Source organism: Diabrotica undecimpunctata, chromosome 5, assembly GCF_040954645.1.
Source record: "Diabrotica undecimpunctata isolate CICGRU chromosome 5, icDiaUnde3, whole genome shotgun sequence".
Taxonomy (NCBI): Eukaryota; Metazoa; Arthropoda; class Insecta; order Coleoptera; family Chrysomelidae; genus Diabrotica; species Diabrotica undecimpunctata.
This window is the reverse complement of record NC_092807.1, coordinates 22,422,470-22,444,624: the sequence shown is the minus strand read 5'-3', so window position 1 is coordinate 22,444,624 and position 22,155 is coordinate 22,422,470. Positions and strand designations below refer to the sequence as shown.

Here is a 22,155-nt window from a genome sequence, read left to right as displayed (position 1 = left end):
ATTCATGGTACACTCCTTCATCATAAAAAAATAATAAACGATCACCCTGGTTGGTTGGATTGAAGCTTCTAAGCGAATCTTCTTTTAGTTTTTTATAGAATTATAGTCCATTTCCATCATATTGATAGAACATTATGTATGCAAATCACTAAACTGTTGATACGGGTGACTCAATGAAAAATAGATATTTGTCAACAAGTTTACAGAAGTATATAGGAAAACAATTTTAAATTGAGTATGACCACCAGGTATAAAGGTTGAAGCAGAATAGAATACAATAGTTTTGAGGGTTACTAATCCCTAAATAAAGTTGCCAGTGTCGGAGTGATGGAGATTAACAGGTACTAATGAATTTGCAAGAAATGTAAGATGTTTATTTTATTGGTTATATATAAAATAATTTGTGGCCGTAACAGGGGCCGATTTGTAAAAAAAATGAATATTATTTTAATCAAATTCCATTTCAGATTCACTGCTTTCTTCAGAATCCAAGGAATCTTCAACTCCAATGTTAATTATTACCGGTTCCAGCATTGCATCAGTCATATTATCCAAATTCCACATTTTATTTTCTTCCTTGTGAGCATGACTAACAGCATTTTTCCAATTTTCTGGAGTTACTTTTGATAAGGAATGTTCTAATAATTGTTGTAAGTCTTCTAATTTAAAAGTTTTGTTGTTGCGTCCGACTTTACTCACTTACTCACCCTTTACTTGAGACCATATATTTTCTATCGGATTTAGATCACAGTGGTATGGGGGTAAACGTAAAATAATTACATCACGGTTTAATGCCATTTCATCAATTATATATTTTTTATAAGCTGCTTTATGTTGCCTTACAATAGGTAATAATTCCTTTTTTGTTGAATTCTCCTTGTACTCAATTGCGTGTTTATCCAACCATTCGATTATCTCTCCTTTTTTCCATGCCGTTGTTGGCAATTTTTCTGCTAGTCTTGAATGGTAACTAGCATTATCCATGACTATGACAGAATTTTTTGGAATTAAATCCAACATTTGCTCAAAATATTCTTCAAAAACGTCAGCAGTCATTTCCTCGTGGTAATCTTTGATTGATTTTGGGGCAAAACTTAATAATCCATCATTGACAAAACCGTATTCGTTTCCAATATGGGTTATTATGAGTCTGCGTCCTTTTCCAACGGGAATATTGTTTATTCCAGTAGATACACCTTCGATGAATGCCTGACGGGAACTTTTCACATTTGTATCAACCCATAGATATGGTACAGTATAACCTTCATTTAGCCAAGTCTCGTCCAAATAAAAAATTGTTTTCCCTTCTTCTCGGTACTTTTTAATAGTTCTTCGATAATCTCGTCTCCAACATACAATGTAATCTTTTTCAATTAAAACGGATTTTCTTCTATTCTTTTGCCAACGAAATCCCATCTCTCTCAATAGTCCCCATAATTTCTTGTTGCTTATGATGGGTAACTCTTCGTTTTCTCTAATTAATGTTTGGATTTTGTCCAATGTTGGAAATTCTTTGTTAAAAAAAAAAAAAATGAGTGGACGCTGCGTCTTATCATGTTTTTATGTATTTCTTCAATTTCCAAGGGTTTACTCCCTCCACTCTTCTTGGGAGATGAAACAGTTCCTCCTTTTCTTTCTTTCAGGAATCTATAAATTGTTGCTTCTCCAACCCCTGTCATATTTGAACACATGTTAATGATTTCACGAACATTACTTAAAGGGCGTTGATATACAAGTGCATCGGGTACATTTAATATTATATTTTTCTCTCTTAGACTGAAGGCACCTTTAAAACTACACTTAACCGGGATAAAACCTGTTGTCGACGTCATTTTTAAATGCAAATAACAAAATATCGACACCAAAAACGTAGGTAGGTAAGACATGAACAATGTACATCTACAAACTAAATGGAAGATGCAAACAATTTCTAATTTATATTATTAGCATAAGCTGTAATGTGGCATAACAACTACTTAAACTATCATTAGTGAAGCCTTATCAGTAATTCCAGGTAATCGTTCAAAGAAGGTATTCTTTTTGTGTCAGACGATAACTTGTATAGAAAACAATAATCACCTTTAAATTACTGTTTGCATTAATTTATTTCGTGAAACATTGAATTCTCTCGTTAATCACCTGTGTATAATTAACAATAATCGTGTGGCATATATACCGACGTTTTTTACGCACAAAAAAGGTATAGTGAGATTAGTGGACACTTATTTTACAGAAGATTTTTTAAAAGATAATGAATTGTTGACGGCATCTTAAAATATTAATTTTTTTAATTTATTTCAAAACAAGTATAGGGTGACGCCTATGGTTTTTTGACCTGTTGAGGATTTGCATACATAATGTGCTATCGATATGATGGAAAAGGACTATATAGAATTTTATAATAAATTGGCATACACGAATATCATTCCCAAATTCTAAGTTAGAATTCCCAAAACACAAGTTTTCGTAATTCCAAGATAGCATAATCAAACAACGACCTTCTATCGCAAACAACGATCTTCTATCGCTCGATATTATTCGGCGTTATTGTGCTGGAAAGTCATCCATACGCTAGTGACACTTAATAGAGAGGCGGACAATTTTAAAACGATTGAACCACCCGCCATCAATGATTTGTTGATACCTTCATCCCAAAAGGACTTTTGAATCTTTTCAATAGTTTCCGCACAACTTTCATCACTTTGAAAGAAAAAGTTGATTCAAATGTGTTGCCCTCATCTTCACGTCATTTACAGCAATGACAAATGCGACGAATGCGAAGAAGACAATAACGCGGTATACGATAAGAGTTACAGGGCACAGTAACGATTTGGCGTGAAGTTAAGAAAGAAGGTCGGATACCTTTAGAACAGATAAAACATTAAATGTAAAAATTGATATGTAAAAAATCAAATATTAGTTACCTTATCTGTAGTTCTTAAACTCAACTCAAAGAGTCCTAACTGTAAGACATTTACATAATCTCTAATTAAGTCCACGGGTGCCACAGATACTTTCCCGTTTTTCGAGGGAGCTTTTTCGCTTAAAAATAGGGCACATTCTTCGAATATAAACCTCAGCGTAGACGAATTCGATTGAGCTGATAAGTGCGAAGACATACTGAAGTTTCCTATTGTGATTGCAGATCTAATAGCTAAATTTAATGGCCTAAAAATAAAAAAGTACATAAACTGTATATATACAAAATTTGTGTGAAAGCAGACAAAATAGTGTAAGTTAAGTATTTACAATGTAATAATTTTTAAGCGATTATTATTTCTACATTCACAGTTTATTCTGAAAGCAACGTAAGTATTTCAAACAATACTCTATAAAAATAGGTAAGAACACCCATTATTAGAAGATAATGCTTATCTTATAATATTGTTTTCCTAAAATCATGACTATTGATCCACCTGGACAATGACCACATTAAAAGAATTAAGAAAAGCTGTCAACAGTAATCTGATTTGACATAACCTATTTAATCTTTTTTGATCTTGTTATAAAAACATTACTAAAACCAAAAAATATAGACGCATATAGAAGGATCTTTCACTGTCAAGTTGATCAAGATTTTAGTTCCTTGTTTGTACCACTAGGGAGCGGTCATTTCAGCGCTATTACTGCTTCAAAAATATGAAAGAGTGGGGCAACAAATGCAACTTTAGATATTTTTATATGTAGATGCCGCGTGGTCGTAAAATAGCATTCAATGTTTGCGTTTTATAAAATTTTTTGAAAAAAAATTAAATATTATTTTAACTTTTAATAACTAAAACTCTCTTCTTATAAACTATAAATAAAATTAATTCAATCAATAATTAAATCAGTCACTGTGAGAGAAAGCCCAAAAAATTGTAAGGTGTTTCGATCAAAAAACAATTCCTGATCTCGTTGGTACGCTAAAATTGCTTTTCAGCACATAAACCAAAGAATTATTTTTTAAAATTTGAAAACTCGAAATTGTGAAGTACAATTTCGGATTTTTAAATTAAAAAAAAATAAATAACAAGTTTCAAATAACGCCTCTCTAGAGCTCAACAAGGCAAGATAAGGAAAAAGGCAAAAATGGCTGCTGGAACATGGACCATAGCAAATCCCAAGAAAACCAAATCAGTAACACCCGAGGATAACAAGAGACTTCAGAGAATACCATCACCCCCCTCGCAACAGTGTTGCTAAGAAACCAATGGGCTCTAACGAGCGGACTGTCATAAAGCACCGTGACAAAATTATTCAGAATGATGGTAGCATACAGACACCATCCTGATACTTAACTAGATCGGGCTCAAGCAAATTTGATCATTAACAAACTGCAGCAAGCACTTTATGAGGCTCCTATCTTCTTCTTTTTGAATAGACATGACTCTATCTGTTTTTCAAGTAAGTTGTTGTTCCATCGTTTTCGTGGTCTTCCTACTGATCGTCTTCCTTTCCATTCTACTCTTCTATTTCTTACCCAGTTCTTGATGTTCTCCACCTTGCATCTACGTCGTATCTGTCGTACTTCTAGCTCTGTCCCATAGTGTCTTACCATCAATTTTTCTAAGTGTTTTCATCTCTGCTGTTTCGAACATCCTTTTTGTTCTCTCTGTGTCAGGTCTTGTTTCTGCCACGTATGTCATTATTGGTCTGATGACTGTTTTGTAAACTCTGCCTTTCGTTTCTTTCCCGATATTTTTATTTTTTCATATTGTTTCATTTAGGCAGCCTACGGCTCTGTTTGCTCTATTCACTTGATCTTCCGCTTCAGTTTCGAGCTTTCCGTAGCTAGATAATGTGATGCCTAGATATTTAAACTCCATCACTTATTCTATTATGTGACCTTTCAGCTCCAATTTACATCTTAGCAAATTTGGTGCTGTAACCATGCATTTTGTCTTTTTTCGGGAAATTAACATGTTACATTTTCTGGCGGTTATATTAAATTGGTGCAGCATATGTTGTAAATCATCTTCACTTTGAGAGAGTAGTATTGCGTCGTCTGCATTGCAGATTATTTTAAGTTATTTTTCTCCCATTTGGTATCCTTTTTTAGTTCTTACTATTTTTATTATTTCATCCATAATCAGGTTGAACAATAGAGGACTCAGGGAATCTCCCTGTCTTATCCCATTGCCAGCTTCAATAGTTCAATAGGATTGGTTAGTTCTTCTACTTTTACTTTTATTGTGTTCTTCATAGTATCAAGTTCCGAGGCTGTACATTGCTTCTTTAAGCAGTATTTATTTTTACGATTGGTAGGTTGCTAACCTTACCAATCACCCTCCAGATTTTATCCGGGCTTGGGACCGGCTGTGGTAACCGCATTCCACCCAGCAATCACCCAAGGCAGTGTTATGAGGCTCCTATCGGAGGTCAGAATGAACTTCTGCAGTTCCATAAAACATCATTTAGCGAAGGGACTCTGTGGGTGAACTGCGTTAACGAGTATACAAAAAAATGGACGACTGAAGTGGTGAAAACCATAAAGAGCCTGTGGGAGGTAGCAAACTTAAATATAGTTGATCCAAATAATATGCTCAAGCGCCCCATGGTCCTCAGCGGCGTCCCTCAGAAAGAGCTTGATGAAGAAATCATCGGAACCCATGCAAAGAGGCAAGTCCTGTTCCACGGACTTAACGACAGTGAAGATGAAGGTATTGAGGGACGAGGTATGAAGAAGATAGTTCTCGGATCAGCATACCTACCATATGATGATCCCGAGCAACCATCAAGGAAGTTGGAACAGCTAGTGAGAGATTGCATGAAAAATGAACTACAAATTAATCATTGGCTATGATGCGAATGCGTACCATCTGACCTACAAACACCAAACTGTTAAAAAATGGCATGTCTTAGATGAGGTGTCTTGTTCAGACCATCGAGACAGGCAATGAGCATATCAAGCAGACCTGGAATATTGTTTAAGTAAGATTAAAGGGACATTGAACGTAGACATGGCCGCCAAACAATTTCAAGAGGTTGTAATGTCAGTGTTTGAAGGTAACTGTCCGGAAATAGTGAGGAATTTCAACGGGAAAGCACCCTGGTGGAATGACACTTGCAAATCAAAGACTGAATATAAAAAACTTAGAAGGGCAAAAAAAGAATCATGCTAGGAGATAGAACAGACTGAAATGTCAAGGCTTCATAAAGTTCTCTCAAAAGACCCTTAGATAAGTATTCCCGCGCTCTAAAATGAGTCAGGTGAATACACTCTCATTCTCAAACAAAACTGATAAAAATAGACACATGGCAGAAAACTGGAATGGATATCATAACTTATGGTTTTAGGGAAAATTGTCGTATGACAAAACACGTGGTGAACTGGGACAAAATCAAATGGGCAATAAACTCGTTTGTACTGTATAAATCACGAGATCCGGAGGGGATTTATCCAATTATTGTACAGAAGGAAAATTAACTCTATAAAAAAATATGTAAGATACTGCAAGCTAACCTAGGACTAGGGTACATACATACTATTAGTTGAATATATTTTGAAAAAATTTTAAACTGTTTCGTAAATTTTTGAATAGGAAAACAGTATAATAAAAAGTTACGTGACGGTTTTTCAAACAAATACTTACAAACAAAAATAAATACTTTTAATATTGAAAAAGAAAACAAAAAAAGCCAGTTTGCAAATCAATGGCATCGAAATTTTATTAAGTGTGGATGCATAAGTTAAATAACTCCGTTCGTAACTCGTTTCCCACTTCCCTCTAACTACATCTTTCATAATAGTTTTAAACCGACGGCCACGGGTTTGAGTTTATGCAGTCGCCCTCTTCAGGAGTGTTTTGAAGTATAATAACCGTGACCAAATCGGCCGTTTGAAATGTCCTTCTATATGCGTCTATATTCTTTGCTAAAACAGTGATATGGATGACTAAAAAGTGATGCGATAAATATTCGGCCTATTCGGATATTTTTTCAAATACATAGTCATATAAAAGATATAATAAACTTAAACAAACAACTAAGCAAATGCAATGTCAATGTTTACTTACCTATAATCTATGGCACAATCCCAAACGTGTAAATGTAATTCAGTCAGAACATCTTTGGCATGATAATTTGCTATCGGGTAATCTTGTACATTGAAAAAGTCTAACAAATGTGAGATCCAACTATTCGGTTCTGTACACATTCTATGTTTTAACGTACTCTTGTTTAATCCGATGGCTACTCTCACGGTCTAAAATCAAACAAATCAATCAAATAAAATAAACGATATAAAGAATTTTAAGTATAGTATGTTGAAACACAATAAAAATCCAAACTTCTCTAATTTCAGCCTGATTTATGCGCCAGAGTCATAGAAAATTGGATATTCCGGATGCGCGACAAACAATGAACATCTGAACGATGTTATGGCAACGATACTAAAGCAAACTGTTGTTATAAAGTCTTTATAATTGAGGAGTCAGGGGGAAAACAATCAGAGTCCACTTTGGTCGAAATTGAGATGACGAAGTTTTCTAGTGATGAATACATGTTACTTTCGGATGGTACGGAGTAAAAGGGAAAAACATTTACAGTCCTTTTATTACAATTGTTAAATGAAACAGTGTACTGGGGAAGAACCATCATAGTCCGCGCTCTGCGAGGGAATAACCGTCAGAGTCAAAAGGCCCCTCTCTGTCTTAGCAGGTCGGGTCGAGTGCAGCATTTCTGTGATCCTGTTAATCTTGCGACTTCGTTGGTGTGTTTTAGTTTTCCAGTTGATTCTATTTAAACAATAGTAAAGTAGTGAGGACATACGTACTGTCATCCCAGGTTCAAAATTTGATAATTGATAATTTTGCGACTCTTGTGGAGGGCAAAATAAAAATTACACAGTTTTTCGGTTCCTTCATTATCTAGTTCAGACAGAGGGACGGTTTGAGTTTGTGAAAGTAATTTTTCCCACCAGAGGACATTCCTATCTAGAGTGCGACCGGGACATGAGTTTAATTAATGACAAAGCTTATACGGAAACTTCGGATGATTGGAGAGAAGTCCTCCGCAACAGCAGAGTGAAACCGAAACCGTTCCAAGTGGTGGACTGTGGGAAAGATATCAAATTTCTAAATTGGACTAAGCATTTCTCCAACGAGTATCCGAAGAAATGCCCAATGACTACGAGACCTATTCGAGTATTGGATATCAGGAAAAATAGCCCTCAATTTATCTTTCACAAGAATACCTATTCTGGGCTATTTGCATATTAGCTGTTTGAATGCAAAGTTAAACGAAACCCGAAAAGAAATTTAAGGAAAGCTCATTATATCACAATTCAGGAAGTTACTAGCCACAATCATCCCGAAGCTTTGCACAACGGCCCACTTCCTGTCAAAGCTGCTAAGTAACAAGATCATCTCCACTTGACCAAATATTTGGAAAACGTAAACTCTAGAAAGTTCTACACTGATTTACAAGATACTGAACAGGAGAGAAGTTCGGAGGAAGAAACATTTTGTGACGCAGAAGCTTGAAGGTACTGGGGAAGAACGTTCATGGTCCATGCTGGCACATTTAACTTTTGTCAACGTACCACTGAAAAAATTTACCGATTTATACGTTTGAGTTAAAACAATTTGTTTTAATTTGAAACGTTAAATTTCGATTTCCATGAAAATTGTTTTTGTGTAATCACGATTATTTTCCCCCTGACTCCTCAATTACAATCTTATATTGTTTTACTAAAAAATATATAAATTAAAGTTAGTGTGTTAAGGTTTTCCGTGTCTTTTGAAATTGTGGTAAATTTCCTATAAAAATACTAAATAATATTAAAATGAGAGATGGACTCGACCATTACTTGATGGAAATTCATTTTATCTAATACAATATTGAAAACTTTTGTTTTCAAAACTTCCACAAAATTTATTATAATTTTTATTCTTTTATCACTAGGGCTGTTTCGACAGAGTGCCTTTCTCAAGTGATCTATTTTTGGTATGCGTTTACACTGTATAGTCTTTAACTGAATAAGTTGAAGAGGGAAGGGGAGATTAAAATGCCACAAGAAAATAGCTTCAGAACAATATTATATTGTATTTTTATAATTGAATTGGGCTTATATAAGCTTTGTTCTATCCTGAAATGTTCCCCATTAAGTCGTCAAATATTAGTTTTTCTATTGTAAGAAATGCCCTAGTATCTAGAAGAGAATGGAGTGCGCCAGTGGTTTCATTTTTAGTGTTTCTGTTGTTTGTTGTGATTTTAATCTTTGTTCTATATTTTATTTATTATTAAATTGACTTAATGTTTACTTTTGTGTCTGGTACAATGTCAAAAACAAAAAAAGAACTTGAGTGTCTTAAGAGTAAACTTATACTTAATCCCGAAGTTAATGTGCGGTGTAAACTATATACAAAATTTCAAATTACTCACCTTAACGTGATGAGTTTCATGGTTGGCTTGTATTCTTATTGCAATCGTAAGCATCTCTCTATTTCCTCCTCTATTTTTTGAGGTCACAAGCATACCTTGCTCAGATTTATATATGGTGGGATGGAGATGACTCCCGACAGGTGATCCAAATGGTTTTATGGTAGAAGATTGACTAGGAATGCCCATCATATCTGAAATATATTTTATATTTTAAAATAAATTTTAAATACGAGGCATGTTTTTTAAGTAAGTACCGTTTTGCGATTCCGCCGCCGCAGCGCTACGATCGGCGTTCCGCGCATGAGCGCTGGTTACCTACATCTCTTGTCTACGCACTGACGCCATTACAGTCTGATTCTTCATTGTATACTTGTTTACTCTAGTGTTTAAGATGCCTCCAACAATCGTGAGTCACGCTGATTGTGAAGTACGGGCTGTTATACGATTTCTTAGTGCTAAAGGCGTAAAACCGATCGATATTCATCGTGAGATCGTTGAAGTTTACGGACAAAACATTATGAGTGATGGAATGGTAAGGAAATGGGTGAGAGCATTTAAAGATGGCCGCACAAATGTGCATGATGAAGAACGGAGTGGGCGTCCTTCGGTCGTTAATGAAAATTTGGTGCAGAAAGTGGACGAAAAGGTGAGAGAAAACAAACGCTTTACAATTTCATCCTTGTCCGTCTGCTTTCCTCAGTATTCTCGTAGTGTTTTGTATCGCATTGTTACCGAGAACTTGAATTCCGGAAATTGTGTTCACGTTGGGTTCCAAAAATGTTGACGGATTTGCACAAAACCCACGGTTTAGGCAGTGCATTGACTTTCCTTGAGCGGTACCACAGTGAAGGTGAAGATTTTTTAGACCAAATTGTTACTGGTGAAGAAACGTGGGTGGCCTACGTCACACCAGAATCGAAACAAACAATCCATGGAATGGCGACATTCATCATCACCCAAAAGAGTGAAGTTTAAGCAAACAATTTCTGCCCGGAAAATCATGTGCAGTTTTTTGGGACAGAAAAGGAGTATTGCTAGTGGAGTTTCTGCCTCGTAATGAGACAATCAATGCAGCGTCTTATTGTGAGACATTGAAAAATCTGCGTCGTGCAATCCAGAACAAAAGACGTGGCAAGTTGAGTAAGGGTATCGTTTTGCTGCATGACAATGCCCGTCCACATCTGGCTAATCAGACCAAAGATCTCATCAAATCATTTAAATGGGAAACTCTAGATCATCCTCCATACAGCCCTGATCTGGCGCCCAGCGACTACCATTTGTTCCAGCACTTGAAGAAACACCTGGGCGGTCAGCGTCTTCAAGACGATAACGAAGTCAAAACATTTGTGATGAAGTGGTTAACAAGTCAGGCGGCAAAATTTTATCAGGAGGGTATTCAAAAACTGGTGCCACGTTATGACAAGTGCCTCAATATTCACGGAAATTATGTAGAAAAGTAGATTAAGGTACAGGCTTTCATGTAAAAATAAAATTATTGCCATATCTTTGCACGTCTTTTTTTAATTCCAAAACGGTACTTACTTAAAAAACACGCCTCGTAGTTTTAATAAATGAAATAATGTCCTCAAATATTGGAATATCCTATAATAAATTTGGTGGTAAATAAATGTTATTTTTCTATACTTTTCCCTTATTCATATCTTACATAACCTTATATTCCCGAACCGCATTACTCACCGATTCAACTGATTGTGTAAAACCTTATATGTTTTTAACATTACATATTATAGGGGAAAGTGTCCATCAGTGGAACAGGTCCCACAGTGAGACAAGTGATGCATTTCCCGTAAAATAGATATAAGGTGGCAACGCTATGCATAAAAGAACATTTGCTATAGAGCGTTTCACGTTAAGAAAATAACATTAGGCTTATGGAGATCAGTGTTGCCAAAACTCTCAGGAATGCGGTTTACTAGATTGTCGATATATTTTTCGAATTTCTATTTTCAATTAACATTTAACTGTAAAGTCAGAATAACAACTGAAGAACCACAAAGCCTTATTATCATTATGTAGTCTCAGAGAACGACATAAAATCGCTGACATACGCACACCGTATTATTTTAAGTTGCAATTAGTAATTAGATATATGCATTCCAAGCGGTCCGTTTATTTGCTTTTAAATCTTTAATAGCCGGCAAAGGGCATGATTTAACTAAGCAATATTTTCTACTGATTTCTATGATTCATGGTATATGATATTCTTACCGAAAAAACAAATAAACTGTCGTTACTATAATTAAAATAAGATAAAATAAAATTATCTTTTGTAAATACTATTTATTTAATTAAAATCATTTTCCCTACTTTTCATCTCTTGTTTCGAATGGGCACTTTTGGTCAATTACTTTAAAAAACGTTAATTTAATTCATGTCTGTGAAAACGAAAATACAAATTATACAACCCTGAATCGTGCTTGCGTTCATCGTGGCATCGCTGCGCTTCCTATCGTCCATAAGAAATACATGGCCCTATCTCCGCAATGTTATTTTCTTAACGTGGAACGCTGTATAGTGACTAATGTAACCATACTCAGTTCTGTTCTAACGTTTAAAGGGTGTGCCGCATGTAAGGTGCTTCGAGTGAGATAAAGTTAAAAACGTGAGTATTTTTTCCAATTTTTGGTTGCTGTGCATTGTATATTTAAATAGTTAGGAGATGTATCGCAGCTATGTGAGTAAGAATGGTTATTATAGGGTAGACTTTTGGAAAAATTCTTTATGTAATGTTAAAAATTAAGAACGTACAATTTTTTTAACTGATGGTGTACAGTTTCCAACACTGGGACAAAGTGCCACGTCCTACAGTGGGACATGTCTCACTGTTGGGCGTATTGTAAATATACAAATGCATACATTTTGCACTTGGCATAGAAAACCAATAGAGTAAATTCATTAATTTCAGATTAAGAAAATGAGTAAAGTCGTCGAAAAACCAAAGCTGAAAAAGCATGAACCACCGGTTATGCGAGAGGCGGTTGCTATGGTAACTGCTGGACTTAGGCAATATAAGAAGGAAAGCTACAGTATCTCGGACATGTGATGCGGGGCGAGAAGTATGGCATCCTGCGACTCATAATGCAAGGAAAGATAGATGGCAGAAGAAGCATCGGAAGGAGACGCATTTCATGGCTCAAGAACCTGAGAGAATGGTTTGGATGCAGCTCAAAACAACTTTTTAGAGCTACTGCCTCAAAAATTAAAATAGCTATGATGATTGCCAACCTCCGTAGCGGAGACGGTACCTAAAGAAGAAGAAGAAGGCAATATAAAAGATATTCCACATCAAACGTTACACCGATACGTACAAAAACAAAAAAATACTCAGGAACCAATCTGTAAGCAGCCAAGATATGATATACGACGAATTTTCGACTAAGACCAGGAAGATATGTTAGCGAATTATATAATTGTTTGTGCTAAAATGTTTTATGGACTTCCCGTTTTAGAATGCAGCAACTAGCCTACGAAATGGATGAAGTGAATAATGTTAAGATGCCCGAAAGTTGGAAAATTAGGAAACTTGCTGAAAAAAACAAATGGATGAGAGGTTTTAGAAAGCGAAACCCACGCCTATCATTAAGGACGCCCGAGGGATGCAGTTTGGCTCGAGCCATTGGGTTTAATGAGGCAAATGTACGAATATTTTTTAATAAGCTACATGCTTGTTACCAAAGGCATGAACGATTCGCTGATGCGACAAGAGTTTTTTTATCTCGATGAAACGGTGACCATAACACAACAAAAACATCACATTAAAATTTTAGCAGAAAGAGGTTCAATGCAAGTAAGCAAAATAACTTCTGGAGTGCAGCGGGAAATTGGCTTCCTTCAGCAATGGGTTCCCTCGGGTTCCTTCGGGGTAAGAGGGACATTAGGTTTCACTTGTAAAACAGGCTGGATGAATTCGGCCATATTTGTCGATGTAATGCAGCATTTCATTAAGTGCAGTGTATCTTCAAAAACAAACTCCTCCATTTTATTATATGATAACCACGAAAGCCATATATCTATTCAGTAGTTGAATCTGGCCAAGGAGAATGGGGTGACTATTTCGACCTTTCCGCCACACTCGACCCACAAATTACAACCGTTAGATGTGTTGGATGCTTCATAATCTTGGCAACTCCTTTACCATTTATGAAGTTGCTGCATGTGTTGGGCAAGCCCATGAAAAAGCAATGACTGCAGCCACAAGGCCCATTACAAGTAAAAGAAACTAAGCCTAAGACATATGTATCGGAGATCTCATCAACAAGCGGTGTTCGCGAACACAAATCAGCGAATTTTGTTTCTCCAGAAATATTTCGAGGATATCCCAAGAAAGTAAGTGACTAGACAACAAAAAGACAAAGAAAAAAAGGAAAGTGCATGATAGCGACTGATACGCCCGAAAAAATGGAGATTGAAGAACAATTTTTGCAATTATTTGAGCAGTGGCGTGTTTTCCGTTTAATTTTTTTTTTTTAGTTAAGGTAGTTAAATTTGCCCTTATCAAATGTAGTTACCCCTTAATTATTTTTAATGAAATATAATTATGTTACTTTTGTTTTTTTCTCTTTGTGTTTCTTAGTACATTCAAAAATATAGTAATATCTGTTGTAACAGTCCAAGTCTCAGCTCTCATGGAGCTCAGCTCATGGAGCTGAGATTTGGACATTATAAAAATGCAATTTAAAAAGAATCGAGGCTTTCGAACTCTGGTTATACCGCAGACTATTAAAAATATCATGGACTGATAGAATTACAAATCAAGAAGTACTGGAGAGGGTTGGTAAAGAAAGAGAACTGATCACCACTATACAAACCAGAAAACTGGAATACCTAGGCCACGTGATGAGGGGACCAAAATATAAAATTTTGACTCATAATACAGGGAAAGATTCAAGGAAGAAGATCTGTTGGCTGAAGGCAGAACTCATGATTGAAGAATCTACGTGATCGGTATCAATGCAGATCGATTGATTTAGCAAGTTCAAAAATAAAAATAGCCATTATGATTGCTAACCTCCGTAGGGAGACGGCACTCTAAGAAGAAGAAGTTGTAACAGTGTTAATTTTCTACCTGTGTGACTCAAGGTACTATTGTCTGACTCTTGGACACATCATGTCTCAGTCTTGGACAAGGGTGTCCGACAGTGAGACAAAGTTGGCTATTAGAAAACGTCATTTTTTGGCGTATACAAAAAGAATATGTTGTTAATTTGCTCAACTATTAGGAGTTTAAACTAATGTTAAATATTACATAAGGCTTAGTCCATTTCAGATAAATAATTGATGAAGTTTTGTGAATACAAATAAAATTGTCCTACTGTTGGGCACTTTCCTCTACAGCAGCTATTCCCTAACTGTGGTACGCGTACCACCAGTGGTACGCGACGATTATTAAGGTGGTACGCAAGCAGCCATAGGACATACACAGTAAAATTTACTGAGTTAATAACCCCACGGCGCGTGGGGGCGCCGTCGCGTCTAGTTTGCATTAAGCTCCGCCTATTTTGCTGGCCAGCGCATCTTTCGGCGACCGCGACGCGAGTCAAACAGTGACAAAGCTATCGAGCGTCCGCACGCACGTCCAACCAGCTAGCATTCATCAAATTACCTATCTAATTTGTTTTAAGTCACGTTTAATATATTTGAATTAACATGGATAAGTGGCTTAGTAGTGTAAAAATACCTTGTGCTCAAAATAATGTACCACCAAGTTCATCTCAAGAATTAAATTGTGCAGTGATTCAAGATGATGTTAAAAATTCTTTACCATCGAGTTCCAAATCGTCATTTTAACACAAAACATTCTACATTAGTAAGCAAACCGAAGGATTTTTTCACCCGAAAATTAACAGAAATGAAAAGCACTAAGAAAGTCATGTCTTCATTTACTGGTAGTACCGAAAAATCAGTAGAGGCATCATTCTTAGTTAGCCTAAGAATTGCAAAGTTAGGAAAAGCTCACACAATTGGCGAAGAAGTGTTGTTACCTGCAGCAAAAGATATGGTTACAGTACAAATGTAACAAACATGCTCAACTTATGGTTTACGTGCGGTATATACATGAAAATAAAACAATTAAGGAAGATTATTTATTCTGTGAGCCGTTATCAACACGAACTACAGAGGATGAAATTTTCAACAAACTGGATGAATTCTTTGCTGAAAATGGACCTGACTGGATGAATTGCGTTGGCTTCTGCTCTGATGGCGCTCGAGCTATGACAGGTAGATTCGGAGGTGTAGCCACAAAAGTAAAATCTGTTGCTAAGAATTGTACTTTTATGCACTGCAGTATACACAGACAAGCGTTAGCAGTAAAACGAATGCCCGAACAATTTAAAAATGTTCTCCAAGATGCAATCAAGGTGGTAAATTTTATTAAATCTCGGGCACTTAACTGTTGTTTATTTTCAAACTTGTGTTCCGAAATGGGCAGTAACCATATTCAGTTGCTGTTACATACAGAGGTTAGATGGCTTTCGCGAGGCAAAATGCTGAAAAGATTATTCCAGTTACGTTCTGAGGTGCAGCTGTTCCTGATGGGGACTGATTTTGAATTACACAATCGACTGACAGACGAACACTGGCTTATATCATTGGCTTACTTATCAGACATTTTCAATCGCATCAACGACTTAAATCTAAGTTTGCAAGGTAGATCTACAAATAGATTTTCAGTAAATGACAAAATAAAAGCATTTATCAAAAAATTTCAAATGATTGAAAAGAGCGTGTCGAATGAGAACCTAGCATCTTTTCCTAATTTAGAAAATTTTATAACTGAAAATGAACTTACAGTGAGTGCAATTGTGATCAATAACATCAAAAATCACAGCCAAATGATTGTTGAAATATTTAAAGAATATTTTAAAGAAGATTATTCGGAGTTCAATTGGATAAGGGACCCATTCGTTTCGGATCTGGATAGTGTTCGTGAAAATTTAAGTGTAAATGAAAAGGAATCTCTGATAGAGTTATCTTGCGATGAAGCTTTGCAAGTGGAATTTAACAAAGAAGAGCTGTGTGAATTTTGGCTAAAAGTTAAAACTGAATATCCATCGCTGTCCAGAAAAGCATTACTGTTTCTAATTCCATTTACAACCACATATCTCTGTGAGAGCGGATTTTCTGCTATGTTGATAATAAAAAATAAATATCGTAACAAGCTTAACATAGACACTAATTGCGCCTGAAATTAAGTACAACTGAGCCAGATATTTCCTCTCTTGTCTCGACCATGCAGCATCATTTTTCGCACTGAGTATATTGTATTTTTTCCTATAATTAATAAATAATAATGTTGTTGTAAACAGTTGTTGCAGTTTTTATTACTTTACCATTTTCAAGGTTTTTTAAAGATTACCGCAGTTCAGTGGTATGACGCTGAGTTAAAATTTAACGTTCTTCTGAATGTGGAACTTCCGCTTATACCGAAAGTAGACGTCAACTTTGTTTTTTTAAATAGAACCTAATATATTTTATTTTGTACTTACCACAATGGTACAGCTGAGCGTTATGTAATTGTACGCAAACGAATCCTAAATTATCATCACCTTTGTAGCCACTAACCACAAAAATGTTGGCGTCTTCTAAATTTAGGAAAAATTCTCCTTGTTGCCCAGGTATAACGTTGCTTGCAGAATCTCTAACTGGTGGATGTATTTCGAGAATACCTTGAGCTATCTGTATGCTAAGGACAAAGTCGCTTTGTACTTTTTTAACAGGTTCTTGAACTTTATGCTGCGCCGGTTTGGTAGGTTGTCGCATTTTGTGGTCGTACGTGGAGAAAAATATGTTGCTCGTGCTATCTTCGGATTCGTCACTTTCGCTATCCGATTCTAAAAAATATTTGATAATATAAACTCGATGCTACTCATATAACAAAAACTTTAAATCCCTACAATTATAGAAATGAAAGAATCTATTGTCTGGTAATTTTATTGGTTAGAAATATGCGATAAACAATTTGAAAGTTATAATCATAGATATATAATACAAATAGACTGAGTGATACAATACAGTCGCGTTCCCCCAATGCGACAAAGAAAACTGACGCAAAGCAGTTACTGGATCTCCTACTTTGACAGATTTATCAACCACGTGACCTAAATGTTTAATGATAATGGCAGCAGTCAGTCTATTTGTATTATATGTGTATGGTTATAGTTGTTAATTTAAACAGACACGCGTGACTAATTAAGCTTTGTCTGTTTATTCCATCTGTTCCCTGTTCATCCATGTAAAAAATATTAATTTATTTAAAGTTAAGACCTCTCAACAACTAAACGCAAGGTCTATGTCAAAAACAAGTATAAATAGAGTCATAATGTATCCTTTTGTCATTATATTTTTTTTTGTCGAACAGGACCTGTTTGATTTTTCAACCATTGCGGTCCCAACGAATTTGAAAATTTCACTGGTTGAAAAATCAACCGCTTGTTCAATGTGTTAAGGAAATTGTATTGCTAAATAAAAAAAAACCACTTTAGACAACGTTTTATTAAAAAGACAATTATTATAAGAGACAATTACAAATGGAAAGGTGTAAAACATTCCAAACACAGGGCAACATCACATTTTTTGCATATCATGTGAGATCGCTTTGGCTTCTTCTCTGTGCTACAGAAAGCACATCGCCGAGAAGTACCTTTTACAGGTAAATGTTCACCAACCATTGAACTTCTAACTACAGGATCAGTAGACACCTTTCTTTCTTCAATCTTGTTTATTTTGCGAAATGTTGTCGATACAGGACCCCTTCGTTTTCTACTCGAAAAATTATTTATGAGCTCATTGGCAAAAAAGCTGCGGTATGCCAAATGTAACATAAGCTTGCGTGAATTTCTTTCCATTACAAGATTATACAATATATAACTTTTTACTACTGTAGCATTTAGAATGTAGTACAATAGTTTCATACACCGTTTTCTGGATTTCCAAGAGATATCGTTGCAAGGAAGCATCTGATCGAATCTGACGACATTTAATTTCTTCCCGTATTCCAACTTTATTAGTACGCTTTACAGTTCCTTTTTCAGCAGTATTATGCATATTGCTGATCACCACCACACATTTTTTTTCCTCTATCTCTCCATTTTACCACACATATGTCTCCAGTTTAAGCATAGTCGGAATCTTCAAGTTTTATATCTTTGTCACTTCGTAAAAACTCTTTTGGGTAATATTTTCGGTTAATTCTAAATGTCCCACAGCCAAATAATTGTCTTTTAGCTAGTTCTTGTAGAAGAGGAATACTGCTAAAAAAATTGTCGAAGTAAAAGCAATAACCTTTATTCCACATGTGTTTTAAAAGGGATAGAACAACCCTTTCCCCTAATGAGTAATTGTCGCTTTCCGTCGACTTACCTTGGTACACTTCAAAAGAATACGTATATCCCGTTTCAGCACATGCAGCAACCCAAACTTGAAAACCTCGCCTAATCGGTTTTAGAGGCATTTATTGTGTGGATGGATGCATTTCAAGAAGGCACATAATTCTGTTTGAAATTATTGTTGATATTATCAATCAGTGGACAATTTGGTATAGTTTGTCAAAATTGGTTTTACCTTTTTTTTGGCATTTTTGAATTATCATTTATATGAATCATAATATTTGAAGGAACCGCTTTTGAGACATCACTTCGCAAATTCTCTCTACCCTAAAATTTTTATTACTTGACCAGTATAAATTGAAATGAATGAAATCCCATTATGACGAGCACCCCAAAAAATGCATTGAGCTCCTGAACGTTTAAATTTAGTTTCATCCCATGCTGCTGGGCATATAAATTAGACTGTTCTACTATGTGCTGCAGCATATTTTGACCAAAAAGTTGGTGGAAGATGGGCATCAGAGAGTCAACATTGACTGGTGTAATAGCCCCCCTTCGTTCAGAAAATGCAGTTTTTAAAAACAAGAGAGGATCTGAAGCTTCCTTTTTATATGTAAGGAAATTGTCACTGTCATCAGTAGAAATATTATCACCATCGTCGTCATCATCTAATGGCATCTCGTAATCATCAGTTTCTTTACTGGAATATTGATAAGTCGGGTCCGTCAAAGAGTCATCGGAGTCAAATTGTGTAGCTTCCTTAAACTCATAACTAGGTCATGGCCTATCAAGCAAAAGAATACTTTTAGAGTTACCATTGGCTGAAGCAAAAAAATAGTAGCAGTAAGTAAGTATGTCTACTGTCAATACATTCATACTTACATGAAGGAGCATAAACATTTGAGCGTGCGCATGTAGCATTTGTTGCATTATATATTACAGCATCCTCTGCATCACTGTCACCACCATTTTCTGAGTCTATAGCTTGTTCATGAGTTATACCATCAATTCATATGTAGAGTTGATTGGGATCTAGCTCTTGTAGCTTGTCAATCCTGATTCTGGACATTCTGAAACAGAAACTTCATTTACTATGACAAAAAAATTTAATGTTGCCATTATTACCAATGCTTTATAATTATTATTTTGTTATAATAATTGCCAAATTTAAATCAACGAACATGTTGGCAGTATGCACTGGATATAACATGATTATAACATCTCGGCCGAAACTTTATATACTAATTTAGGATTATATTTCATACATATAATATTTAGTTAATGAAAATAAGCTTAATGAATTTTTCTAGCACTACTAATTTGAAAATTAAATCAAAAATAAAATCACTTGTAACCTAAAAATTTTGCCATCTAACAATATTTTATTGTGTTTATCACTAATAAGCATCATTCCGTTTATTTTACATAATGTGATAGCGTTTTATGTAAACAAATATGAAATAAAATAATTAAAACTTACCTAAATAAAAGTTTTTTCACAAAAATCGGGCACTTAAAACAACAAATCAGGACACATGTAAGACAGCTAGTACACTAAATGTGCACCGGTTGAATTATAAACCATTTGTGACTGTAGTTCGCGCGCGTTTGCATTTACCGTTACTGAGTCATCGAAAGATCGTTCCTTATGACAGAATCGTGATAAATGGCTTATTCACAAACCTGTGCGATATTAAGAAGTTACCGACGAATATCGACCAGAAATCGTTAAAGGGTTAAAATTTGGTCGCATAGAGTATTTCAAAAAGTTTGAGATATATGAAATTAAGACCATATTGAACTTACCATATTGAATTCCACTCTTACACATTGTAAAAGTATCTTGACCATCAACAATAACAGTTCTTCCTCCATATGCAGAATATGTTAAGTTCGTGGCTGCAGATTTACTCTTCGGCGCACTAGGAGTCCAAAGTAATAAATCGTTGTTAATTCTGTTATACAAAACTTCGTATACGTGTTTCGACTTTAATTGTAGGGAAATTTGAGGAATATAAACGTCAACATGAATTTTAACCGAATCTGTAGTCGATTTGATGAATTCGTCTATTTCGTATTTATCACCAGGTATTATGAGTTCATCGTTATCATCTAGAAAATATAACAACATAAATAAAATACAGTGACTCAAGCAAAGTAAATAAAACATGTAAATATTCTTTATTTTGTAAGAAATCCAGTTGCCCTTACATATATTCTAACATGCATCTTAATCACAACCAGATTTTTCTAGAAGAATATGTAAGATACAATGTATAAACGAATGGACACAAAATAGAAAAAAAGAATGGAATAACCACATAAGCAGAATGGGGGAAACCCGCGTCGTCAAAATAGCAAGAGATAAGTCGGCAATCGACAGAAGAACTATCGAACGACCGCGCAAAAGATGGAGTGATAACCTTCCATAGAGGTATTAATCCGCCAATTCAAGATCGCCAAAAAGAGAATGAAGTTAATTGTAGCAAAAGCTAAAGCAGAAACTTAATAAACTTCATTTAAAACTATAAGTAAATTGTTTAAATGTTCACACATGAGAGAGAAGACCTCCTCTGTCAACCTTCCATTTATACACTTTACATTAGTTTACACAGTTTATTAAAATCGGTTGGCCACAGTTTATTCAGCCGTCTCGCGAATCCAGGTGTAACGATCCAAAAACATATATAAAGTTTTAATTCACGTATTTCAAATTCCATCCTGTATAAGGTTTTAATTTACGTATTACAAATCTTTGAAGAAAAGCCATTTGGTATTTATTTTTAAATTACCTTCGGTAAAACGCTTTCTCTTTAAATCTCATAAGTGGCTATAAGCACTTATCGTTTTTTAAACTGAGTCTGACAAAACTGTTTTCTATTGTAGAATTTTATGCTATTAGTAAAAATGTCCATCAGGTAATAATAATTTTTCTATAGGCTATATTCTATTGGTTTTAGTGCAAATGAGTTACTAACAGTTTCCTTTTTTCTCTTCTTTACAGATGGAAAAAATAGACATCTTCAAATATAAGCAAACTGCTTGTTTTTCATCGTTGACACATCCCTTCTGGTGAACGTGAGATATATTCTGATGGATAAACAGATGCTTTTAAAACATTTTCAAACCCTTTTTGCACAACGATTGATCACTTTTTTGGAACATGTAACGATACGTAATATTGCTTCCTATATAGGTCTATCAGCCTTAAGAAAAAGGATTTCAAATTTAAATTATACTCCTTAATCGGTTTCAACTACGTCCCTAGTTTTAACCTTCACAATTTGCTTACTTTGCTATATAAAAAAAGGTGGAACAGTAGGCGGTATAGCATATGTTTTCTGTATTTTTAAAATTAAATAAAGTAATCTTACTATTTATTAATTTTTTATATGTTAATAGTTATTTAACCAACAAGTGTATTAATAAGGGCGATTAACAA

The 22,155-nt window shown here is 35.1% G+C and overlaps 1 protein-coding gene across 2 annotated transcripts in view; it reads right to left on the bottom strand.

The window, feature by feature from the left end:
• Atg2 (Autophagy-related 2) overlaps window positions 1-22,155 on the bottom strand; it is a 117,461-nt gene that overhangs the window by 25,630 nt on the left and 69,676 nt on the right. For both annotated transcript variants that reach the window (XM_072531643.1, XM_072531644.1), the window contains exons 14-18: window positions 20,520-20,825; window positions 16,875-17,219; window positions 9,367-9,557; window positions 6,999-7,186; window positions 2,925-3,168 (exon numbers count right to left, since the gene is read on the bottom strand). In XM_072531643.1, the coding sequence (XP_072387744.1) occupies window positions 2,925-3,168; window positions 6,999-7,186; window positions 9,367-9,557; window positions 16,875-17,219; window positions 20,520-20,825 (1,274 nt within the window). The remainder of the gene's footprint in view (window positions 1-2,924; window positions 3,169-6,998; window positions 7,187-9,366; window positions 9,558-16,874; window positions 17,220-20,519; window positions 20,826-22,155) is intronic.